Below are 26,775 nucleotides of genomic sequence, written 5' to 3'. Positions count from 1 at the left end.
TGTTTCTTATTTTTTTTCTAAGCTGCCTTATAATACGCGTTGACTTATGAGCCCCACTTCGTGGCAAGCGGCTTCTCTTTCTGCCCTTCTGCTCTCAGAGCTGCAGCACCCCAACTTTTCTTGCCGAGAGCCTTCCCTTATATACCGCCATTCCAGACGCCATCACGTTTAACTTCGCTTTGTCTTCTGCTAAAGCCTTCTTTCGTACTTCTGCTTCGCGTTCGCGTCCCGCTCTCCCGCGTTTCCTGCGTTCGTTTGTGTCATCTTTCGACTCTCTCTCTCGGCTTTCTCACCACCTCACCTGCCCTGGTCAGATCATCATTTCTCGCTCATCGCGTTGATTGCCTTACAATTTGGGTTTCTGTTTGCGCCTTATGATCCATGTATCATCGCCATAATATACGATAATATACGAGTGGGTGTTGGATTTCGTGTCTCTTCCTCCCCCCTTGGTTTATATATATGTATATTTATATATATATATATTGCCGGCATGTGGCGCTGCCCGCAGTATGTCGGTCATATATATATATATATATATATATATATATATATATATATATATATATATATATATATATTGCCGGCATGAGGCGCTGCCCGCAGTATGTCGGTCCCTCGGCGTTTTCTCGACTGTCCGTGCTTGTGTTCCGCTTCGTCGCTTATATGAGCGAGGGACTTCTGTTTTATTTTTATTTTTTTATTTGCGATTTTGGGCGTACATCTCTGCGTACGTATAGCTTTTCTTTGCCAGTTTGAGTGTGTTGATAATCGTTAACTTCCGTTTTCTTATATATTTTTTATTGTGCTTATATCATTCGTTTCGTTTCACCTGCGTTACGATTATAAAACGGCGAAAGACAATAAGAACAAAAACGAAGGAACCAAGTCCCGTTCTCAGCGGTCTTCATAATGCAGGCTCCGTTATCTTAGCTTCTTTCTTGGATCGTGGAGAGTGCGGCGTGTGGTACGGTGAAATCTAATAGCGCGAATGGACGTTAACCGCGTTCTCGTGGGACGGCTTTTATCGGGCTCTGACCGTGTCTCTCTCCTCCACTTCCAAAGTAGCGGCTGCTTCTTCAATGTCGTCCCCACTTTGCTGCCGACTTCACGCTGGCGTCGTTCCGTCCTGAACTGCTTGTTGATGCTGTGCCGCCTTGCTCGTTATATTCGTGCGTATCGCGATCGGTTCTAGGCTCGGAGCTTATTCCTTATTTCTTTATTTTTTCCTTTATGATCGGTGTCGTGCATGTGTTGTCACTTTGCACTCTCTATGCATTATGCCCTCCCCCCCACCCCCGCCTGCTTGCCCATTATCTTGCTCAGAGATTGTTGAGATCCTTTATTACGCCACTTTTACGAAGCTTTCTTAATGTATTTGAAGATATTATCTTGTTCTCTTAAGGAACTGCAGAGTTGATTTCTGCCATGTCAACTTCTACCTGCAGTTATACGATTATACGATCTTTTAACTGTCGCCTATTTAGGCAGTAATCTTTTTCTTTGTTTTTGGATTTTCAGCGGCTCTTATACATTCTTTTTGTAAATTTGCATGAAAAAGCAGGCTGTACATTCATGCGTTGCTGTTCTATGTCTTAAATGTTAGTCAAAGTAACTGAAATTTGTGCTAATTACCTTGTTGGCTGAAACATTTTTCTTCGTTTGAATGACTAAAATAATGAATAAAGAAATTGCACTTGCAATAGCTCCACGCAGTGCTTAGAGCTACATGTGTTTCTGCATTACTGACCACGTGTTCTACTTATATATATGAGCTGGCTAAATTTGAAAAATAGGAATATTTTGTTACAATAATAATGATATTAACAATAATAATGGTAGTAAGCTTTGTTTGCGCTGTATCTTCTGTGACTGATGTTCTAACCCTGCCACTAACTCTTTCATCTTAACAGTACCTTACGGAACGCTTAGCTAGTAACAGAGCCAGCGCAGTTAAAGCTCGATCTAACGAAACGCGATTTTACGAAGTTCCCGATCTAACGAAGGAATTTTCATTTCCCCCGCCGGTCCAGTGTTGTCGTCAACCTGAATTATCGAAACTAGCTTGCGTTAAACTCGATTTAACGAAACTTTTCCGCAGATAAACGAGTAGAAAAAAGAAAGCTGTGATTTCCTTAGAATTTTCACGAAGACGGGTTTTTCTTTAAGCGTGCTCTCCAGCGCTGTCACGTCAGAACATCTAGGCACCCTAGTCACGGCCCCTAGCTTTATTTTGACGAGACTGTACGCCGCCCCCATGCACGGAATAACGGACTCGGGCGTCGGTTGTGTTTTTACGCACCAGATGGCGCTAGGGGATGAGGATAGCTATAGGGGCTTGTTGGTGCGGCACATCTTATTTTGTTGTAGCGCAAGCTGAACAAGGACAGCAGAAAGGCACATCTGACACACACAGCGCTAACTTTCAACGACAAATTTATTCCCGTTCTCATCGCTGTATATACACCCCCGAAATGACTTAGAACGCGTGTAAAATTTCGGTAAACGTGTGGTTCGGTAAACGTATGTCTTACTTATGGTTCCCAGTTTATTTTTACCGAAATTTTACACGTCTTGTATGACGTTTAGTGGGTCTATATAGAGCGACAAGAAAGGGAAATAAATCTGTTGTTTAAAGTTATCGCTGTATGTGCCAGATGTGCCTTTCTGTTGTCCTTGTTCAGCTTGCGCTACAACAAAAATAAGGCGCTAGGGGCAACGGTGGTTGGACCACCCCCGCGGGCTTTCTACACGCGCAAGCTCAGGTTAGCGGCAAATATAAGGCCGTGGTATCTTTTGGGCGTCGCTACGTTACAATGGTAGATTTCGAAGGAGTGCAAAAAATCCCTTACTCAATTTTCCGAACTTCCCAATTTAACGAAATAATTCGAACGTGGTCATATGACTTCGTTAAATCGAGTTTCAACTGTATAACTGAAGCACTTTCGCTTTATCAGGGGAAGAAACTGGCTGATGGGACACATTAGGCTGACATATACGCACTAAAATGTTGTCGCCATGCCTTCAGGCCAAACTTGAGCGGTAATAGATAGCCAAGCGCTGATTGTGTGTTCCTTTTAAAATGTACTCTGCTGTACACGCTGCGTCAGTGTGAAAGGGAACATTTGTTCTGTAAGCCCGCCTATCCCCAGCAATATTGCAACTTCCTTCAGCGCATGCACTGAAACAAAAGGTAGGAACAAACGTTAAAGGCGGTGTTCCCTTTCACATTGTCGTATCATGTACTTCGTAATGCCAATCCCCCCTTCTTTCCGTATCACTGCTTCCTTTTTCTTTTCCTTCTTCATTTCTGTTGCGCTTTCTAATCGTGCAATGTGAGACTTTCTTGCAATGTCTCAGATGCATTGAGAGGTGACTGATGTACTTGTTTGCGCTGTTGCTTTAACACTTTCCTTTGGCAAAGCTTGCCGAGTGCAAAACGGCGATGTGGCATGGCTTGTTCCTGTGAAACGTGGTGATGGCTGAATGACTTCTCCTCTCTTCTAACGCAACTTCTTTGCAGGTTTGTGGCACGAACTCACGCTCGCTCACTCGTCTCATAGTAAGTCGTTTAACTTGAACGCAGTGCTAGTTAAAGTGTCTAGTTTACTTAGATTTAGTTTAAAGCGCTTAACGCATGGCACGTCGCTTATTCGCTGCGTTCTCATCTTTGTGTTGCTGGCTGTAAAACGTTATTGATTGCAACACATTTTTTATCTATTTATTACTGCCCAGCATGCGCAGATTTTGGCGTTCCTAGTTACGGATTCCTTTACGGATAATGAAAGCGTCATCCTTATGCAATTATGGACTTTAAAGAACAGACGGAATCCTGATGCCGCAAGATGTGTGGCATCGGGATGGCAGAGGAGCGGTTTACCAAATCACCTAGTTCGGGGTAGTTAATTTCCTGGCACTAATTAATATTTTTTTGTATTAACGTGTTCTCGGTTTCTGCAACTCGAACCTAGTGGAGAAGGGGTCGCGAAGGGGTCGCAGTGTGACGTGGGAAAATGCAGGATTGCTAGGATGATCACAAGCCTCCCTCATAAAAATATTTAGCGTTGTATACGTAAATTCGCTAGGAGTTTGTCTTTTAGAAATCTACAAACGCTCCTTTTACCATTTGATCGACCTACCGAAGACGGCCGCATGTAAATAATAGATAAACCGCATGAATTAGCGCATAAGCATTCGTTTGTGAAGTCTATATGGACGACTTTATGTTTACTCTCGCTGACTGTTGGGGAAAGCATCTCCATATTTAACTAAGACAGTACATATTTGCAGTTTAGTTCTAAGATAGCCTAAGGATAAATAAATCTGCAACCCTTCATGCCAAATGAAGCTGTTGCGTGCACGTACTAGTGGAATATCATCGTCTAGATGGAAGCGCCCTTGTAATTTTACATTGGGAACCAAAGTCACGCAGACCACGTGCTTTCAGCGACGACCGCTTCTGATTATTAGAAGATAAAATTATTATTATTTTTGGTGATGAGTTTAAACGCCGTAAGGATCGATCGTGAGGGTAGAAGTACCGTGCACCACTGGGATGCGACACACCTTATTGTGCTTATTGAGTACGCTTAACTTCGCCGACCTCGCGCAGTGCAGTTATCGAAAGCTTTGAATACAGTGCCTCGTGTACAACCAATTGGTTGTACACGACAATAAACAGTTTTGGAAGTTAGCGCTGTTTGTGTCCCTTTGTGTCTTCTCCTGTCCCGTCTTTGAATCACGCTACCGTACTCCCCTTGAAGACAATTGGTAGGGACATCCGTTAAGACGGGTTGGCGTGCTAGTTGGTTTGAATTCATGATAGAGCGCGTAAGCACGAGTTAACGACGACGTAGAAAGAAACGTCCTCGTTCAGTCGCGCTTACGCACTCTGTCAACGACATCCGGGCTGCGTGTTCCACAGAATGGAGGAGGAGGAGGCGGAGAAGGAGAGCTCGCCCCATTGTGCGCCGCGCTAATCCTTCCGTGAAGCTTCGGGGAATCTTTTCACGTGAAAAAGCGTGCATTCTTCTCGTTTTTTTCCGGCTCAACCATACAGTACCGTGGCTTGTTGTGCTTGCTAGACGTGTAATTAAGAAGAGGCTCTAAAGAGAGAGAAAAAGGGAGCAGCTAAAGCTGTATTGGTAAGTTACTCTTCTACAGATACAAAAAAAATAGAAAAAAAGACCACTCTTACCGTGAAAGGAGACTCGGCAAGCCAGAAATGACGCAGCAAATAAATACTGGTGGCGACGCCACGGTAATTTTCGCGCACCAACTCGACATGACGTCATCGATTTTGACCTTGTTTGCTCGGGCCTCGTTAGTTTTCCGCGAGTAAAGATGGAAGTAAAGGAGCCAGAGAGAGTGAACTTGGCAATTTTCGGGGATTTCTGTCGTGCCCAAAATAGCCCAGCTGCCGAAAAACACGTTGAAATCCGTGACGTCACGCGAGGTACCGGTGCTTAGGTCACGGCGCGATAATCTAAACAAAAAAGAAATGAAACTTTGATTCTACATTTCCTGTTCTCTTAATCGACCTATTCCCACGAAATTAACGAAAATATTCTTTTGAATGAACGCTTTACCATTTCGAATTAATTTGCCGTTTCTTTTTAGTGTACCTTTCAGAAGCATAGGAGAGGCGACGCTAAGCGCCTATCGGAATAGCGAGACGTGTACTAAGGAATAATCGCCTGCTGCGGAGCATCGTATGGCTGGAGGAGTTTAGACAGTGTTTGCGCCGCGTACGTCAGGGGGCGCTGTCGGCGCATGTAGTGCAGGGAAGAGCTTTTGTGCAGACTTTTCGTTTCCCCTTGGGTTCGTGCTTCACCTCAGTGACCCCGCGTTGCGCAGTACAACGAAAACTGTGTTACTGTAGCGACGAGAACCGTCCGCATAGGCAGAGGGATTCGCCGATGGCGCTACGCTGATTCATCTGTGATAATTAAAATGGTGGTGAGCTCGGGAAGACTAGCGAAAGACAACTGCCGAGTCGTTCTCATGGTTCGCGTTCCCGAGCGTCTGACGGGAGTCCGTGTCGTAATGACGACCGCTGAAAGCGAGGCACAATCTCGTGCTTGCAAGATATTAGACGATGTGTTTGAGATCTTGAAGTTCTTCGGGAATACGGTTGCCTGCCTGAAGGCTGAGGCAATGACCCTTCCTAGGGAAAGGTCTTAGCACCTCTGGTGGACTTGGTAGGTAAGCTAATGATGGTGGTAATGGACACGTTGAGGACCCGTAGCTTTCACTGAACTGCATGGCCCAACTTGGTGAGACCGCGTTTAATTCGGGTCGATCATGATGAGTTCATGAGCACCAGGAGTTCACAAAAAGGTGGCAGATAAAGAAGGATAAATCGGAAATAAGTTTATCACTGAGAACCTCATGGTGATACGTCAGTATATGCAGTTGGGACCCTTGAACTCGTGACTTGTTCCGGAGATCCATGGGTTTACTGCTAATGATTACTTACGATTTGTTGTACTATCTACAAATGTAACGCGAACGCATAATTCGAACGTTACGCCCATGTATAGGGTAACAAATACATTTGCAGTGCGAAGAATAGCACAGGCGGGTCAACGTTGGTGCTATAAGGAACGTGGGTTTTAAAACCCGGATAAACGGATAAGTATGTTTGTTAATTTCCAGCGTCTTCGAGTTCGGAAAGTAAGTTTCAAGGACGACGGGGCAAGGTTGGGGTAAAAGGAACGTTGGTTTTAAAATAAGCGGAAACAGATAAGCAGTTTTGTTAATTTCCTGCATCTTCGAGTTGGGCGGGGAATAAAAAGTAAGCTTCGAGAACGACGAAATGATGCGATACGACGACTGCGCAGGCATCCTGCCCTGCGTGGCCGACGCGTACCAGCTGACCCTGGACGCCGACGATCTGGGCGAGGCGCAGCGGGAGCCGCTGGAGCGGCTGCGGGCCCGCTTCGAGCAGGCGCTGCGCGACATCGAGGAGCGCTGGCGGCAGCGGGTCGCCGATCTCGAGGCCCAGCTGTGCGGCCAGCCGGAAGTGGACAAGGACTCGATCGACTGCGCCCAGTCGACCATCGCCAAGCTGCAGGACGAACTGAGCATGCGCAGCGTGCTCGCCGAGCGGCTGCGCGCCGACGTCACGGCGCTGCAGAACCAGCTCGCCCAGCAGAGGGAGCAGCTGTCCGCGGAGCTGTCCGCCCGGGAGCACGAGGTGGCGCAGCTGGGCGAGATGAAGAGGGCCTCCGAGACCACCGCGCAGGCGCTGCAGGCGAGTCTTTTGCGCTTTATACAGCGACAGCGCGTCTTCTCGATGTGCCGAATAGTGAGCATTTAAACGAGGGCGAAAGCGGAGGGTGTAACGACAAATGCGGGCAGCGCGCCTACCCAGAATCGTCATCACTCGGACAAGTGAACTCAAGTGTGACGCGGATGGGGAGAGTTGAGAGGGTACTCCGAGGTACGAGTAGGGCCGAGCCCGAGTATGGAGAGACGATTGCGAGTGGTTACTCGAAGGGGTGTGGGAGTCCGTTGTTCCCATTTAGTGTATTGGGACCTTGAAAGGAGTCAGTGGGCACTGGTTGGCCGTTGCAAAAGGTGTATTTGGGCACTCTAATGTGGGAGTGAGTAGTCTAAGAAGAGACAATATGGAGTGAGTTCTGGGAGTTTGTGTGTGGACCTACCCCGAAATTGGGCGCGAGGTACGACTTGCTGCTCTAAAAAGAGAGAAAGAAAGAAAGAAAGAAAGGAAGAAAGAAAGAAAGAAAGAAAGAAAGAAAGAAAGAAAGAAAGAAAGAAAGAAAGAAAGAAAGAAAGAAAGAAAGAAAGAAAGAAAGAAAGAAAGAAACTGACTCGGCTGTTCCCGATAGTGCGTGTGAGCAATTGGAGGTGAACGTGGGCACTCCGAGCAGGGATTGGGTTGATCCAGAAAACTTGTCTACGGGCACTGATGTGTGCGAGTGGGTAGTGGGGAACTGAAGGTGTGAAAGCGGAATCAGAGGTGTGATATTCGGAGGTGTGAGAAAGCACTGCTGGGGCATGAAATGGATAAGATAGACTCGTGAGCGCACTTTCTTCGGTGTTGCGCATCCCTCGTTGTCCCTATTTCGAAAATTTTGCAAAACTACAACTTTTATTTCCCTGTAACCTGCCAATGAAACAATGAGTCGGATGGTAACGCGATACTTCCCGTAAATGCCGCGAAACCTCCCTGACTTGTCCTGGAACAGCTATCTTCCCGAACGATAGCCCCATCGATTTCTTCGGGCGTACTGTCGTCTTCAGCCAGCTACACTCGCCCGCAATGCTTGGCACTTTCAGCTGGCCTGGAAACAAACCCTCTTTCCTTTGCTTTTTCCGACGTGACCTTCGTTGAGGCTGATGTTTTCCCTCCCCAGGCGAAGCTGGAGGAAGCTCAAAAGAAGGCCGCGGACGAGTCGAACAGCAAGCGGGAAGCTTGGAACGCGGAGCGGGAAGCTCTGCTCGCGAGCATCGAGGTGAAGGCGAAGCAGCTGAACGAACTGAAGCGCTCTCTGGCGGATGCGACCGCTTTGAGCGGGACCGTGGGTCGCCTGCAGGGCGACGCCGAGGCTTCCTCGGCGGCTGGCGTCGAGGGCGAGACGCCCAGCATGCAGGCCATGTACGAGTCCAAGCTGGCCGAGGTGCGGTGTCAGGTCGAGCAGGACCTCGTGCGAAAGGTGAGGGGCCGCCCTTCTCTCCACTCCTTCTGAAGATCGGGCACGCCCCCTTTTAGGAGTCGCGCGATCGTTACGCAGCAGTCTGTGGGCTTGTTTGTTTCTTCGCTTGCTTGTTATATGTCGGCAGACTACAGTAATCCGTGGCCACGTCATAACCTATGCCTGTGGCGATCCCAGCTCCACGTTTTTTTTTTTTCTATCACCCCTCGATTGTAGAAGACTGCGCTTCTTCAGAAAATTCCCTTGATGCTCCCTGTGATGAGGAGTTGGTCAGCAGGGATACGCCGTTCCAGTCTACTGTTTTCCGTTTCTTCGTTTTATTTTCTTCTACATCAGCAGACCCCATGATCAGAGAAGACGCTGCGCTTAAATAACGCTACTTTGCAGTCCTCACAATGAACAATTTGCTTGCCGACCACACCTTCACTCGTGTCCATTTGTTTGGCGGCCGAAAAGATCAGGTTACAAAATTTTCTTTCGGGAACGTATTAAAGTAGTATAACTTAGTTTAGGGTAGGTTATGCACAGGGCCACTTCAGTTAGGTGCATTGGATTGCAGGGGCCACTTCGGTGCGGTGTGTGGCACTTCTGTCTACTTTCTTAGATCGAGGTGGAGTGTTGAGTGAAGAAGCGTTCTAGAGGGCGGGGTCGGCATCCGCGAGAGTCCCTCGATCCATGCCTCAGGGTAGCAAACAATACGTGCATCTGTTTGCACCATCTCTGGTTTCGTCTCTTCGCTCTCCCCCCCCCCCTTCTTCATGTTGTTCAACTTTCCGCCTCTCCAAGGTTCGCACCGACGTGGAACGCGAGCTGCGCACTAGCCTGGAGCAGAACCTGAGGCTACAGCCCAGCCGGCGAGACAGCGACCCGCAGTCGCAGCTCAAGAGGCCGCAGGACCTGACCGCCCAGCTCACCGAGGACATCTGCCAGCTGCTCAGGCAGTGCCTGCGATGCGGCGCGTGGACCACCACCACCGCTGCCGCTGGCACCGATGGTGACGCCGAGGCGCTAGGGGGCGCTCGCAACCAGGCCGGCACAGGGGGCGCTAGCTGCACGCCAAGGTGGGCATCGCAAAGAAAAAAAAATCTGAAAAAGAGAATCACTGTAGAATCACACATTAAGCACTTGTGAACGTTGATGAACGCATACATTTTAACTTCACACTAGACTTGGTCTTGTAATGCCGAACCTGATGTCATCAGCATTGACAGGACCTCATGAAGGAGCACGAAGTTTGCTTGTTTCCTCACGCCGCGTAGAAGTAAGGCTACCTATGGCGACGCTGTTGATAAAATCAAATGTGCTACGACCGCTTCATCTGGCTGCGCTCGCGTGTGGCAGCGGTAGCGATTACAGGAACGGAGCGAGTCAGTGTATCCTGACGTCATTATACGTGACCTGTGAAGCCCAAACCGAAACTGGTTCGTGAGAACAAGTATTTCAATAAATTATTTATCGTGCTCCGACGCTTGGCAGTATTACTTTCGAGCGGCTCATTGGTTTGCGCTATTTGGTTAACATAATTAAACCAACACTGCGGAAATAAATCTTCGACAGCCTACCTTCTATTACTGTGCCTGAAAAAGAAGTTCTTGAATTTGAAACGTTCAAGCTCTAATGTAGCATGTGTATGATGTCCGCTTTGCTATTTTCTAGTGCCTTTCGTGTGTATTGTAGTAATATCGCTTTCAGGTTTTGCATTTGCCATTTAGTTTCTTATTTGTTACCATTTTGTTGTGTTGTAGTTGTCTGTAAATCACATTAAAAACGTCTGTTTAAGAAAATGCGCAGCTTCACCTCAAAGGCGAAGCATTGATAGCGATAGCAAAACATTAGGCAACTACGCGACGTAAGGCTTGCAGTTTCATCGACCGTATAAATTTATGAAGTTCAGTATACATTCGCTTACTAGTTAATCTAGCAAGCACGGTGTTACTCGCATAGGCAAACAGGAACAGCTGTCACTCGATGACCGCGTACACCATCTGTCGCAACGCTGACGTCACGAAGAGCGCAGGCAGAAGGGAGCGAACGCTTCGTGCTACCTCTAGCTTCATAGCGCGTTTCCGAAACGAGATTGCGCGACCTTCGGTGTCACGCTCGCGAGAACGCAGCGCGCACGAAACGATCAGCCATCTCGGCTCGCCCAGGTGTTGCACCCTTCGCAGATTACCTCCTCCGAGATAACTGTGTCCGTGCGAGCTGCGCATGCGCTCAGCCGCGCCTGCAGCCAGCGCCGCCGCGGCCGGCCTAAAGGAGGGGACGCGCGCTCACCCGGGCCCCCTCCTAGCGCGCGCTCGTTCACGTCACATCCAACACTGGGCGCACGCGAAGGCGGAGCGCGTCAGGCCGCCGTCCTTCTCGGTTCAGCTGCGCGCGCTTTTCTTCTCGCACCCACAGCATGCTGCGCGCGGGGCGCCATAGGACGTTATCGCATGTGAACTCTAAGCAGAACATCACGGTGGTGTTGTGCATTCTCCTCGAGCATCCCTGTAATTGGTATCATAGTAATATAACAAACCAATTGGTGTCGGCGCCGCGCTACGTTCCTTCTGATTTCTGATGTCCAGGTTCTGCTTTAGAGCTGTTCGTTTAATTATTTCGAAGCTTTGTAAGGTTTGTGCCGTCATTTAACGAGAGAAAATGAAAGAAAAGAGAAAAGTAGAAAAATTTCGCGTCGTGGTACTTCCTTTACGCTGAGCGTCTCTCCTTGTTTCTCGATCTCTGCCACGCCCAGCGATGGCGGCGACCCGGGCTGCGCGAGTCCGCACAGCGTGACGTCGGGCGCCTCGCTCCAGGAGCAGCTGGCGAGCCTCATCGGCAAGGCCATCGGCGCCATCGAGGCTCACCTGGAGACGCTGCACCTGCAGGAGCACGACCGGCTGCGGAAGAACTGCGAGGAGCAGCTGCAGCGCCTCAGTGAGTGGCGAGACTTTCACTCGTGTGTGTGTGTGTGTGTTACCACGATGGAAGCTTGCGTAAATCGGTATGTCCTTAAAAACGCTGAGGCAGCGCACCTGATGTAGTTTGTTGGGTTTATATTATTATTATTATTATTATTATTATTATTATTATTATTATTATTATTATTATTGTTGTTGTTGTTGTTGAGTTAAAGCATGTACAAGCGACTGAGGTGAAAATAATCGGCAGTGGTAATGAGCGAAGGGATGAGATGTCTGTGTACCGACGTGGCATTTCCTAAAATCTAGAATGCGACATCTTCACACTGCTGTAATATCGTTCTGGCATCGCTGTGACGATCAGCTTTTAATAGGCTGCCGTCGCATTGTGCAACTCGTAGTGTGGAACTTGAGAGAGCGTTGGGCTCGTTCTCGCGTCAGTGTAGGTGCATCATGCCGTAGCACCCTACGTTGCCTGGAACAGGCCGCGGTTCACGTTGCCCTCGCTCGCCGGCAATGTTCCCAGCAAAGTGTGCCTATGTTCTTGTTCCGGCTGTGTTCACATTATGTGCGGAAGAGCTGCTCATCGCGGAATCATAAATTCAGCTGTATACGGCCTCAACACCGCTGCACAGAACAACCGATTCAGCGTGCACATGTGACACACCAGTCGTTATTATCAGGTTCCAGTCGCTTTACGTGTTTGTAGCATGTGCGACGCAGTTCTAGTAAGAGGAGTTGGAAGATCGCGAGTCCGTCATATTTTCTTCGGAGCTGTTTTGCGAATGTCCGTGCACGATGGCATTGAACTTTGCAATGTACGTTTGATTTGAAGCTTGAACCACAGTGCCTGTCGTGCAGTTAACTCGCAGCAGCACAGCATGTATGGAAATCCCTTTTTAAGAAAGTAGCGTGTTGATTAGACAGTTTTAGTTTAGCGTACGCAACTATAGCGTACGCTATACGCTATAAAATAGCGTACGCTAAGCAGCGCACGTTTTCGACAATTTTAGTTGGCCGACGATATCTTCAGATCTCTGAGGCCGTATTCCGTCGTTGCGGCTATTTCGCGCCTGTAGCGATAGGTGGCGCTGACATCTAGAACGTTCCTTTGGTTAGGCTTCGACTCGTTCGAAACGAGAAGCGATCTCGAAAACACCACGAAGTTATCCATAATACTCTGTCGTCGAAGCGGCCTGAGACTAAGCGAAAGCCGTTTACACAGTCATTTGCTACGAACGAAGTGCATTTTACAAAAGCAACGCCAACTTCAATTCGAAGCGGGCAGCCGGGATCGCCGCCATGTTTCCCGTAAACTCCGCAAACCCCGCAAAAACGCTAACGCTAACTCGTTTGCGTTGCGTACGCCCGCTATACCCGCTATTTCGTTTAGCGGTCAGCGCATGCGCAGTGACGACCCGCTATTTTTTAGCGTACGCAATGGAATAGAGTACGCTACATTAAAACTGTCTATTGAGCTCACTGCACGCTAAAGTGCTGCAGTGTACGAAACCCTGCTCGGCCCAGGCCTTCTCTGACTTTGCTGTAAGCACAGGCTTTAACACCAGCTCTTTCGCAACTCCCCTGTGCCTGCATACTGAACAACGAGTGACAGCATCATAGTTTTATAACCAGTGCAGTCGTGTCACTAATACGTTAGTTGCTAACGCATGCTCTTTTTTTGCATCCATCCCCTCCTCCTCTACCATTTCTCCCAATCCTTGCATTCGTCTTTCTTTTGCAACTGCCTCGCCTTTCGTCGAAACGGTCGTGGTCATCGCGACACAGAGCAAAAACACATGATGGAGCGCTTGGAGTGCGAGCTTCAGCACAACGAGGAGCTGGAGCGGCTACGGAAGCAGCATCAGCATCAACATCATCATCAACAGCAGCAGCAGCAGTCCGGGCCAGCTAGCCAACAGCAGCCATGCGAGGTTCGTAGCCGAGACGCCTTCGCCTGCCGCTTGGTCGCTTTCTTGTGGCGATGGTGGCTTCGGCCGCTGCTCTTCGTCTTCTGGATCGCGCTTGGCTTGGCTTTGCACGCCGCTTCCAGCACGCGCGGATTCTTCTGCGAACCGACCCGACCGCGTGGCGTCTAGCGCCGGCAGACAGACGTGTGCGAGAGCGAAAGCTCTTGTGAACAAAGTAACACAGCTCAGAAAGCTCCCCCAAAGGGATGCTGTATCGCAGACACTGCTTTTTAATTCCGCCATGTTGCCAAGTTCACCCTCGTGTGTCCATCAGCTCTGATTGGCTAGTAGGGCAGCCGCGCTTTCTCTTGACTGGATCAAACTGCAAAAAAAAAATGGCAGATTTTGACAGCACAGTAGGATGCCACAGTGTATAATTCCTTGTGTGAATTCATTCACCAGTTAAGTCCCCCTCGAAAACTTTGCGCTTCCTCAAGAATATCGGCTTTCTTTTTTTTTGTTTTTTTACCCTACTACCCAGCATGCCTTTTTGGTAGTTCTAAACGCAGCGATCGACCAATCTTCGGACGCGAATGTGCTCTGTACTGTTTTCAATGTGTCGCATGTCATCTCTAAGCAATCTCACGAGTGTTCCTGAGGTGGCGAATTCAACGTCGAGAAAACTCGCCGTGCCACCGCAGCAGCTGTATCAGAGACTAGTCATCGTGAACATTCTCAACACCTCCTCGACTCCCGTTCTCACTCATACATCCATTGTAGAGCACTTTCATTATACTCAGTCGGTCATAGCCTCAGAATTTTAACACATCGTGGATGCAGTGTTCAATGCTACTCGAAGATGGGCGCTCTTTCTCGGCGAGATTGATGGATGGATCATGCATGCACGATGTTCTTGCCCATTTAATTTTTTATACGGAACGTTTTACACTGTGTTTCTTCTTTTTCAGTTGTTTTTTGCTTGCAATCTGTTGTCACTGCCAGTGTGCGTGCTGCGATGAAATACTTGTAGTCCTGGCTTTTTAAAACATTAGCAAGCATGTACTAGCAGGCCCCACACGTTTGTCACGCTTAACTGAGTGTTTGAAACTAAATTTACTTATGTGAAAGCGTCATGCGAAAGTTAAGTGCAGTCTCGCACTTGAGGAAAAGTTTGTGTTGTCCATTTTTATTTGAAACTGCACACTTTGAGACTGTTAAATCCCTATTAATTACTCTTATTCTTTTTAACTATATTGAAGACTGTGCTGCCATCACATTTGCTCGATTCATATTTTGTGTATATCATCTCCACTCGGAAATATTGATGTAACAGATGCGTTTTACCTTGTATCACTTGATTCTGTTTAATTTGGCATTGTCATTCAGAACTGCTCATTTCTGGGTATAAAACAAAAAACAAAATATAAATGTGAACCATATAAGCTGTATCCACTGGCTATTTCTAGTGATCGTCTTCAAAATTTCATTTTTAATCTATTCACGTTCGCACTTTTAAATTTGCACTTGTCCAATACGTAGGGACTCCACCGAACAACTGAATGTTACGTGCAGAATTTTACGATTTTATCACAAGCCACTCAAGACAGCGCTGTGTTTGTTTTCACTGTCAGCGAGAATGTTATTGAGTTTGCTTAATGCGCCAGCTGCTGTTCTCTTGTTTTCTCAACTTTAAGAACGCGAAGAAGTTTCAAGCTTGCTTGGCATGTGCGGAAAGATGAGTGCAAGATGTTTAATGCGTGTGGTGTTGCAAGTCTGCAGACGAATGAACTTGTCTGATGCGTATATAGTGCCTTTACATAAAGACGCTGTTGCAAGTCTTTATACCTGCAAGCTCGAAGTAGGAGAGTACAGGCTCGGTAACTGTTTCTTTTGCCAGTGTTTGGGAAAATGTGCCGATGCGTAGAGTATGACGACATCATAACCGAGTAGGGTTCACTTCAACGTATCCATTTACACTGGCCAATACAAATGTCTTAACTATTTAGTCTTTGAATCACTTATTTCACAAGATTTCTCATTTTGGTTGGCTGAAACGTAAAGTTCGTGAAACATTCTAAGGTGTTCTTAACCAATCGTGGTTTCATTATCGCCCTGGGATATCACTGTGACTGTGTGCTTGCAAAGTCAGCAGTCTGTTTCAATGTGACGTCATCTACGGGAAATACAAAACGTATTGACATTAAGGAAAGGCTAGTGTTACTTAGCTTCTTGTCACCGCTAATTACCTTTTATCACAGCTCTGTTCAAGCAGTGATGCAAATGTTCACACAATAAAGCTTGCCACTATGAAGGAACCCAGCACTGTGTTTTGAGCGAGTTTCTTTGTGTAAGCATGCCGGTGATCCACTTTAAACCCTGTGTGCAAGTAAAACCTTGTGCTATTTTGTTGCTTTTTGTGTGTGTTTTGTGAAACTGGAATTCGTTCTAACCATGTCTTTCTTTGTTTTCTCTCTTTCCCTCCCTATTTTTCCTTCCTCGTCAATCGACAAAATCACTTCTGCCGACTCGACCGTGGATCATCGATCTCTCACTCATCGAACCCTTTGAACGCATCACGACGCTACCCTTTTTCTGACCTGCTGCATGACCTGCATTATACTCTACGCGGCCTCCGGTCGCGCTACTCTTGCATTCGCTGCTAAACCACTGCACGCTTAACTTGGCATGCACGCACCAACAACCAAACGAACCTTCCGTAACATTTCTTCTGAACTCAATGTCACTGCCGTCCGGGAACCGGTGTTCTCACGTTGCTTCTTTCATCATCTGCCTTTCGTGGTGTCACTTTCTACGATTTTTTTTTTCACTTTCGTTCATTTTATATTGTATCCCAACCTCTCCTGTGCCGTTACCCCTTATGCGGGTATATCTCTTCTGCCGTTATCTCTGATGTCGTTATCTCTGACGCTATCAACTTCCTCTTCATTTCTCACTAACGTTCCTGGGAATCTGCTGCGAAACGCGGTTGGAACCACTCACCCGCTCTCTCATTTCTCCCCGCTCGCTCACCCTCGCCCAACCGACTTCGGACACACGCTTCGAACGTCTCCTTGCTTGCACTTTAACCTTCTTGGGACCCTCGCAAAAAAAAAAAAAAAACACGAAAATCCTTCCAGCAGCAGCAGCAGCATCAGCCGAGTGCGGTCGGCCCGAGTAAGATCGACACCCTGCTGCGCGACCTGTACGTCGAGAACGCTCGGCTGCTGCGCGCACTGCAGCGCGCCGAGGACGGCCGCCGACGAGCTGAGCACAACAGCACCCGGCTGCAGTACAAGTGCCGCGTGCTCAGCAAGCTGCTCACTGACGTCACGAGGGCCGCGGTCGACGGCTCCAGGGTGGCTTGCGCCTGAGCCCCTCCTCCTCCCACCACCTATTCCGTTCTTATGGAAGAAGAAAAACACTCCCCAACCGCTGTGCTCGTTACAGTTCTCATTTCGGGCGAAAAAAGGAAGAAGAACAGTACAAACTGCTGTTTGAACTTTTTTGGGTTACCCGCCTCGCCGCCAGGGGGCGCCGGCAGCGTTAGCGATGTCGACGTCGGTGCCGATAGGCGTCGTCCGTTGTCAGAAACACCAGTGATTGTCGGCGAGAATTGGTTGTGGCCGGCAGCGTTGGTGGAGTCGACATTGTGTCATAAAGAAGTGTGCATGTCTTCATGGTGCAGCGGACCTGAACAGTGAACTGTGTGTTCATTTTTTTTGGTTCTCGTTTCTCTCTCATTCTATCGCAGTAAAGAACTGTCGTGCCGAGACCACTGATGGTCGGAAACCTTCTTTCGGGAGTCTGTGAGCTACTGCTACATATAGTGTATTTGCCTTTTTGAAGAGCCTCGTGTGTTTTTTTTATTTTTTCAACAAAATCGCGTATACCTAGGTGTCAGCTGTACCTACGTTGGTGGCTTATCGGTAAAATTATATCTGTGCGCGACTTTGTGTTGCAGCTTGTGCAATCCACTCCGCACTTTACGGAGTGATCCCACTCCCAGAGTGAGACGAGGGAGCCTTGACCGTTCGTTCTTAGAACCGATCTCTAGAGTAGCTATTAGCCTTGGTTGGTAAGGTGTCTCACACAGGTGTCTCAAAGCACAGAGGCTGCTCGCTGCCTTCACACAAAAGACAGAGGCAGAAGAATTGTACCATTCTTTTAAACTGTTTTTTTTTTTACATTAAACCTAATTGCATCTCGACTCGTGGTCTTGAATTACAATGGTCTGCAACAAAGAGGATTGTTCATAGTGTCCGTTGATATGTTGTCCTTTAGTCGCATGTGTCCCGACCCAGTAAATCTTGATAAAAGTAAATTTCGAAGGCATTGTGCCCATATATTTCGGCACACAACTAGAGGATGGATGTGCCATTGACGTCATGTCCTCTACATTCAACATCTGCTCGGCAAACTGTGCAACAGATGGTGCAGATGCTCGGACGTTTCTCAACAAAACCTCTCCGCCAATTCCGAAAAACAATTTTGCGTTTGATTATAAAAAAAAACAGTTCTTTCATCGGTTCTAGGAAGTGTATACACTATTTAAATTCATTGCTACATGTACTCGTTTAACAAAATAGAGACGGATTCATTGGCGATTGCTCTGATCTTTCCGAGAGTGAGGTGTTGTTGGAACCCTTGTTACAAGATGTTGAATTGTCTGCTGCACTTAGGCCCACGGCCCAAACTGTCGGTTCATCTGAGATCAGGTCTCGCCCATCACCAAGTGTCCTTTCACATGTGCGAATGTTATGTAGACAATTTCATCTAAGTACCAGCTCCGATCTCGCTCACCCGTGTGTGATTGCCGTAAGCCCTTTGTATCAACTTCTGCTGTACAAACCACGATAACGCCTTGAGCCTTACCATTTCCAGTGTTAGCTATTCGCGCACATTGTTTTAGCTTGACAAAACAGTGCCTCTTAGTCACCATTTCATTTCTTTTCTTTTTTTGCTTCCTCTTCTGTATTCTCTTCAGTGCTTCGTTCGAAAGCTGCGCGTTTGCCTTCTAGCGGCTATTCAGCGTTCCTTTTGCGATGTCTTTTAGCGGAGGCAACAGCTTGATTTATTGCCGACTTACATCGCAATGATAGGGCGTTGTCGTCCATGCGGTGACGGAAGTGTCTCCCATACTGACCATTCAGGTGCACATGGGCGTCGTTTACACTTTGTGCGAGAGCTTACAACGGTGCAATATGCGTTTATACTAATGTATCGATATTAAACTTGACGTACTGGTGCTATCGATAACATCTTAAGAGAAGTGACGAAGAAGTGCCGAAACGGGGAAATTCGTGGCTGTCTTGCAATTCAACATTGTGAGAAACCGTTTCAGTGTTACCAGCCTGTTTTGTACAAGCTTCGTGTTCTAGTAGTCTGGGCTCAAGCGGGAGACATATCAGCGTGATGTCCGTCATATGGGAGCTGTTCATCATATAGTATCTGCAGTTTCGGAGTAGCAGTTGCGTTGTTCTTTTACTGCACACAGTGGGGCGAGCTAAGCGGAGCGAACGCGGCGTGCAATATGCGTGCGTGCGGAAATTTTTCTGCATTGCACTTAGGATCATGGTCAAGAAAGGTCAGTGAGCCGTTGTTTAACGTTTCTAGGTTTTTCTTTCTTTAGCGCAGACTTTCCTAACGATTAAACGGCAACTTTTCTATACCTGGAACGCTGTAATCTTTAACGCTAATGCACGCGCTAGATTTGTGGGGTACACGTTCTTTCCGCGCTCTTGAGCACGTTCTACACCACCCTCTTTACGGAGCCCAGGTAACCTCGCAGAATTCCTCATCTCTGCTTTCGTCTTTTTGCCCTAATATAAGTTGTTGATGAACTTGGCGTATTGGTGAGGCAACAAGCGTCCTCTGAACTTACTTGCGGCTTCTTTCTCCTTTCTTTTTATGACCTAATTGGCAGAGATGTTGCGGTACCTATTGTTCCTTATCGAATGCGCCCGCATCATTCCAAATCTTGTTTCTTTTCCATTCTTTCTCTCTCTGTAACACTTTTCCATTTTGCCGGGACTTCTTGAGCATCCGTCGCTTTAACGGAAAGGCATAGACCAATGGTCACTTAGTCAGACCTTTAAACCGCATTCATGTGTATAAAATTCACAAAAATCCTAGAGCGTGGGGTCAAAACTAAGACTGAACAGGTCGGTTGTGCATGTTTAAGCGTGTGACACCGGGTACGCCGTTCCGTATTGAACTTTGATCACGTGGTGCGCAGTTAAGTTGCTCTTCTTAGAACTGCCTCTTACTGGAGAAGTTGAGCATGTGTATTGCTCCATATTTGCCGGGTGTTCAGCGTTCAAATTAGCTTCAATCGAATACAGTGCCTTTTTGTGAGTAGTTCGATGTGATTTAAATCATAACGGAAACTTTCCACGCACGCTGCTCTATATGTTAACTGTCTTTCCGATACAACTACAAGAGGTGCGGTAGCGCTCATGGGAAGCTACGGCGATCGGGAAGTGCTCTATTTCTTTCAGCAGCGGATTTTGATTCAGGATGTTCACCTTTATTTTTTTTCGCTGCATTTCATATTTATTTTTCACAATTTTGAAAGTTAGCATTAGGGTTAAGACGTTCATAACGATGGCATGACTGACTTTATTGAAACACTGTAGCTCGCGACGCGTCATTGAAGGAGGTTGTTTGATGATCGTGAACCTCCGTCCCAAGCGTTGCGTTGAAATTGTATAGCGCTTGTAAAGGCGCCAATAAAACTTTGTTGAATCGTGAAGGCTTTCTGTTCTTCTTATTGGTGCCAGTACATGCCAGGTAAGCCACGAAGTGCCACCATCATGCCACTTGCCTTATTTATTTTTCAAGATCACTTGGAACATTGCGAATTTCCGCATTTTTGGAGGGGTGGGGCGGGCTGGTTACTCGAAAAACACGGGCACTACTTGCAAGACAAAAGTTCCGTGGGGGGGGGGGGGGTGTAGCGTCGCGAAATACGGAGTATATTATGAGCGGCAGATTATAGTGGAGGGCTTCGGGTTAATTTTGACCACGTGAGAATTATGTCTCACGTGGTCATCACGAGCTAGACACGAGGATTTTGCGTTCTTCTCTCATCGCGATGCGGACGCCGCCAGCTGGATTCGAACTGTCGACCTCGCGCTCAGCAGCACATAGCCATAGGCATTGAGCCCCCCACTCCACGTAGGTTGGCAAGACAAATCACTCCGTACAGTAGACTGAGTAAGGCAAATTACACTCTGCAGTTGACTAAGTAACATATTCTACTAAATGTCGTAATCCTGTATTCTGCTAAATGGATCCTATTTCCTGCGCAAGTTACGGCGAGTGGCACCGTATGCTGTCAACTCTGCGACGGCAGAGCAGACGACACACGACCGCAATTTTGTCGTCTGCACTTTCCTCCACTTCTCTCGAACTATCGGAGTGCGAGCCTTAACCACGCAAGAAAAGCACAGGTCGGCAGCTCAATGAACTTCATTTTCGAGTGGCTGCGTCTTCCTTGCGCGTAGCATGACCGCTTTTAAGCCTGAAATTGAGAGGCAAGGATAATGGCGTCCGTTCCAGAAGCCGAAAGAGATGCCGGAGCAGACAGAGTAGTGAAAAGAAAGGGGTACAAATGATACGAAAAGTGCGGGACAGAATTGGAGAAGAGGTCGCGTGGCTGTGAAAATAAGCCGCACTGGGCGCGTGTCCAACTTAATTTCCATGCAAATGAAGCGCTTCTGACCCCACCAAACACAAGCGTGGCTGGTCCTGGAAGTACTGGCGCACTGTGCAAAGTAAGTCACGTGCACTGGCCGGGTTACTTTGGCTGGCGGAGACGAAACCTTTTTAAAGTGAGCCGACTCGGGCGGGCTTTCGAGCTTTCCCGCTTCTACTTTTCGTTTTGCCGGCCTCTGGTGAACTACGTCAGAGATACAGACCTGCGATGCTATTCTGCTTGGTACCAAGGACAGTTTTTTTGTTTTGTTTAGAACTTCCTTGCTGTGCACGTAGTTCACTAGTAACTAGAGGAAACTCCGGCGCTATTGTGAGCTGCACGTATACGGTGGTTCAGCCGGCATTGGCATAGTGGATGGTACGTGGTTAAAACCCCATTGCGGTTACACAGGTAACCACAGTGAGGGATGGACCGATAAATGTGTAGTTGCAGGTTCAGCTAACAGCTATTAATGCATAGATTTCCCTAAGTTTCGTCCTTTTTTCCTTGAAACGACTTTGTTGATTTGCAGATTTATCAGTTCCTACGGAAAGCTCCGTTATCAGTGCAGCAGTTTCCATTGTTTAATAATGTGCGCGGAGGCTTACTGCCTCCATGCGCTTACAAAAACACGATTGGTTGGAAACGTAGGAGAATATAAGCAGTATAAGAAAAATTAGGCAGATACACTTAAGGCTGCTCAAGTTTCAACGGGTCTCTCACCCCTAGGTCTTGCATCCCGGAGGTGCGGTTTCGATTCGCACCCAGACCGAACTGTGCAAAATTTTCTTTTGGAAGCCATTAATTTAATTTGTGTAGAGGAACCTCCCTGAGAAATTTGACTTCGAGCATTTTTTGGACGTGCATTTGCTCACTGCGCCTTCGGCCATTTTTGGTACCATCGCTCCTTCACGCAGTCGACGATGACGCCAGATTTTCGCTTAGTGGGGCGTATAATTCTTTCGCATTAATAACGCCAAAACAGCGCCTCAGGCTGCAAGCACGAAAATTGTACAAGTCTACCAGTCATTGACATGATAGCGAAACCATCACGGCGTCAGTGCCTCCACAGTAAGATTAGTAGAAAACTTCGATGGCGCCTTACGCTATATAGAACTCCACTTTGTTGGCGTTTTCAGAGAGAGCGTAGCCTTAGCTATGTACCAAGACAAAAAAAAAGACTCGGGGAAAGTCGCAGGATACCGAAGGCGTCTGCATGCGGTCTGCACGCTGACGGTCGTGGCGCAAAGGAAAGACTGAAAATTTGCGCGCGTGTGCACATGGTCTCGCTCGTGCTGTGATTGGATGCTATGTGACTTAACTAAAGTTGGCGTTGACACGTGAGATATACGCGTGCAATCGAGGCCTACAACGTTTAGAGCTTTCGGGCCGCTGTGCCTGGAGTCGGACGCCCAATTCCACCATCGGACGTTTGAATGTTTTACATCGGAGCTCTATATGGCTAGCCGATTCGTCCGTCCCTCCGTATGGCGCCTGTACGCCGAAAACTTCCTCCAGCGCAACCCCATGTGCATGCTATAGAAGAAAAAAGAGAAATAAAGGCGCGCGATTGGCTGCGCCAGTAGTGACGCCGTTTCTCTCCGTCACAGCCGAGCGCGTGCGCAGCAGCTTCTCTGCGACTCCGAAATGGGTAGGCCACGCGTCATACGTACTCCCGAGGAGCAGGCAGCTTTCGATCAGCAAGGCCGCGAGCAGAACCGGGAACGAGCTCGTCTACGACGTGCCGGTGCGGCAGCGTGGGCACAAGAACAGGCTCGTGTAGTCGACCGCAAGCAGCAACTGCGTGCCGAGGATACGCCAGCCTAGCAAGCCGTCGTTTCACGAACCGTTGGGATTAACCCAGTGATAAACACCGGGGCCGCACATTTCAGCTTCGTTGATTAACCATCTGTACCCACAGCCTGGGCGATGCTTTTTTTCTTCTTTTTATTGAAGAGAGGCCGAAACACGGCGAGACGGTAACCTAAGCACCTACCGCAAAGTGCCTGTATAGGATGGGCCAAGGAACGCTTCGCATTAAAATCGCCTTACGCGTCTTATCACGCGGGCTTACCGTCGCGACGCCGTTTCCCACCTGGCTTCGGCCGAGCGCGCGTGTAGTCCGATTCGCGGCCTATCCGGCACCGCACTTATTCCGAGAATCGCCGCGGGCCCGGCCGTTCAGCCCAGCGCTTAATGCATTCGCACCGTCCTTCCTCCTCTTCCTCGCGTCTCCTCTCAACGTCTGCACGTCGCCCGAGGCGAGCCTTGTTTGCAGCGCGGCGTGCAGGCCGCCGGCCACTCGGCCCTGACGTGGCGGATCCCTCATTTGCATAGAAAGGCTCGCCGCCCACGGCGTGCCACTTGCAGACGGCCCCCGCCCGACTGGGCTCCCGAGACGGACCGACGCTGGCTGCTGCTCAGACGGCTGTCCCGGCTTGCTTTCAAAGGCTGCTCGCGCTAGACTGGGGTGCCCGTGGTATATATACGAGGAGGGGAGGGGGTGGTGGGTAAGTGGTGTTTGCGGGTCTTTGGATATGGCGCTGTTGAGGCGGCAACGCATTCGAGGTCGTTTATTCCCGCGGCTTCCAGACGGCGTGCCAAACCGAGCGTCGTCTGTTCGTTAAAGGCACTCTAACCAGAAGTGCCAAACGAGTTTTGGACTGCTAAAGTGCAATATCGTTAATTTAAGCGGTCAACTAACGTTGTAGAAAATGAAGGACAAAGTAACGTCTTTTGATTTTTGGGATGAAAACTCGTTGCGATTGCATCACTGCCTGGTCACGACTTGTTAGAACTACATTGGCTACAGCGCCGCGGGCAAACGGACACGGTACAACCGACAGGGACAAAGACAAGCGTCTGTGTTTGACCCTGTTATTCATTCACCGTGTGTTTCTGTACTGCATATAGTCTCTCTCAATTTGGTTTACGAACAAGCTCGTTATTATGCCTTGTTAATGGCGCTTGTTAACGCACAGTACATAGTAATCTCCATGGAGTCAAATGCTCAAGGAAAGCTATCAGCGCGAGCTGATAAAGCATAATTTTAAAAGTGTATTTGTGTGAATTGCGAAGTAAGAGGACAATTACTAGACGACAAAATATTGCAAATTCCTTGTATTTTTTACTTTCGAGACGGAACCTTATCACCAGCACTTGAACGTGACGGCACGAATTTCAAAGCATTTTTGCGCTTTCGGGTCGCCATGGTGTGGTATCCAAGTTTCTTGCTCTTTTACAATAGAGTATGTAGGCTCATCAATTGAAACTATGGACCAATATTTCTAACTAGAGTTTGTTGCAATACTTTGGAACATATACTATATCCGGGTATTTTTCATCACCTTCGAAGCGGTAACTTCTTCGTAAAGGTACCGACACGGTTTTAGGGCGGAGAATTCTTGCAACACGCAGCCAATTGAATTTGCTCATGATGTCTTCAAATCGTTTCACCCATTTTATGTTATTAGATTTTCAAAAAGCATTCGATAAAGTTTCTCATGTTCTTCTATTGCGTAAGCTTTCCTTCCTCGGATTACCTGCAAACACACTTCTATGGCTCCAGAACTGCTTTGTAGAAGTTTCCAAAAAAGTTGGGATTCACGGAATCGAATCGGCAACTTTTTTGTTGACAGGGGTCCTTCAAGGGTGTGTGCTGGGGCCACTGCCTTTTCTTATATTTATGAATAATATAGCATCGTCACAACGTCAAAAACCAGGCTTGACGCAGATGATTGTGTCGTATATAGAGTAATTAATAACGACTCCGATAAGTTGACGTTACCAACTGACCTTGACAAAATACGCATTTGGTGCAGCACACAGTTAGTGTCTTTGATCATAGCTAAATGCTAATGCATCAGCTTTTCTCGTAAACGCGCATCACTTGCAGCCGAATGTCATTTGAATAATGAGCATATCCCACAAATGACTCAAGCAGAATATTTAGATGTAACCTTTTCGTCACACCTAACTTGGAATCGTCGCATAGAAGCAATGCATTTCAAAGCTGCATGCACTCTGAACTTCATCCGCAGAAATTTTAGATGTGCGCCTCAAGAAGTAAAAGAACGCTCGTATTTATAGAATATCCGGCCTATTATTGAGTATTCCTGCACTGTGTGGGACCCGCCGTAGAGGTTCCTGCAATATTTACTAGAGGGATCCCTGGCGCTTCGATCGTTCGGCCACCATGGCAATAATGGTGGTAATACATGGATTTGTCTGATCTCCGCGCTTGGGGCTTCAGACTTTCTTGTGGCTTCGTTTATTCGGTTACGTCTGGGCGTAAACTACACTAAATTTCGAAGCGATTTATAATTTTTTTAAATGACGAAGCTAGTACGACTTTCCAAGCACGAATAATTGCTGCGCCTCGCAGTGCTTCCACTTGTCCGTGCGTCCGTCGCGAAGTGGTTTCGATATCGGGTATGTGTTCTAGAGGTCTTGTGTTCGAATCCTGCTGTCGGACAATTTTTAATAAAGTTTATGTAACTATATACGACGCGGTGCTTTCTTTAAAAAATCATCGCTTTGCAATGTTGCCAAGCCGTTTAAACCCCGAAGGACCAAGTTTGGGCAAATCGATGTACAACCCATGTCGTTCCCGTGCTGGCTGAACTGCTCTGCTTGCAGCTCCTGCAGGCACTAGCGCCGCAGATCCCTCTCACAATTGTACGAATCTCTGTGGGACCGATCCACCGAAAACCTCGCTGATCGCCTGGACGGCAATACAGAGTCGCACCGCTCCCTTTGTCGCCGTTAATTTCAGATTTCCTAGCGGTATCGCTGAAATAGAAAGCTCGAAATAGAAAGCTGGCTTGGCTGGGGAATGCCGACACGAACTGTCGTCGCACCGAAACTCGGTCTAGGCTTTGTTGACCTTCTTACGTGGCAGTCGCCTACTAGAAAGACAATAATGATCCCATTCCGTCCCTTTTTATTTTTTCCACGCTTTTATTTTTGTCACGCCCTTCTTTCCGTCTTCCCCTTTCCTTCCCCTTGTGCAGGATAGCAAACAGGATGTTTTAACTCTGGTTAACCTCCCTGCCTTTCTCTCATTTGCATCTCTCTCTCTCGCTTGGCTGGTCTAACCTTTAAGTGCGAGGGAAAGTTGCCCGCATTACTGCCGTAAGAAAGTGCCCCCTACTTTAGATTACCGGCCTACACGTCTAGTCACCATGACCACTCATTTAAGGAAATAGCTTCACCTACAGTCTACCGCTTCTGTAACAGTACCGCCATAGAGAAAGACACTGTACTGCGCCATCCTCGACTGGCCGGCTGGTCAGCGCCTTCTAACCGCGCGAAGCGACGAGATCAGCTAGAGCGTAGCGCATGCGCACCAAGTTCACTGGCAGCCGCCATCTCCGATACGCACGGGCAGCTTGCACCGAGTGAATCGTGCCAGGAGCTGTGTCGTGCCTACGGTATTGAAACAGCCTAGCAGACGAAACTTACGCTTCCAGTGAACTTGGTGCGCATGCGCTGTATACTCTTGCTGCAGATGTCGTCGCGTCGCGCTGTCGATCAGAAGGCGCTGACCGGCCGGCCAGTCGGGGATGGCGCAGTACTATTAAAAA

The 26,775-nt window shown here is 47.9% G+C and overlaps 1 protein-coding gene across 4 annotated transcripts in view; it reads left to right on the top strand.

Annotated features, from left to right (window-relative positions):
• The window catches only part of LOC135896388 (ninein-like protein), a 317,995-nt gene extending 300,294 nt beyond the window's left edge, over positions 1-17,701 (top strand). For 2 of the 4 annotated variants that reach the window (XM_070521841.1, XM_070521840.1), the window contains 6 exons: positions 6,843-7,255; positions 8,382-8,681; positions 9,468-9,742; positions 11,419-11,600; positions 13,373-13,518; positions 16,632-17,701. In XM_070521841.1, coding sequence (XP_070377942.1) covers positions 6,843-7,255; positions 8,382-8,681; positions 9,468-9,742; positions 11,419-11,600; positions 13,373-13,518; positions 16,632-16,865 — 1,550 coding nt within the window. In that variant the 3' untranslated portion in view covers positions 16,866-17,701. Of the gene's footprint in view, positions 1-3,523; positions 3,563-6,842; positions 7,256-8,381; positions 8,682-9,467; positions 9,743-11,418; positions 11,601-13,372; positions 13,519-16,631 lie in introns of all 4 variants that reach the window. The other 2 variants (XM_070521839.1, XM_070521838.1) reach the window with 2 other exon arrangements.
• Positions 17,702-26,775: the final 9,074 nt, after the last annotated feature.

Source organism: Dermacentor albipictus, chromosome 7 (assembly GCF_038994185.2).
Source record: "Dermacentor albipictus isolate Rhodes 1998 colony chromosome 7, USDA_Dalb.pri_finalv2, whole genome shotgun sequence".
Classification (NCBI taxonomy): domain Eukaryota; kingdom Metazoa; phylum Arthropoda; class Arachnida; order Ixodida; family Ixodidae; genus Dermacentor; species Dermacentor albipictus.
The sequence above is the reverse complement of the archived record's forward strand: the minus strand, read 5'-3'. Positions and strand labels throughout refer to the sequence as shown.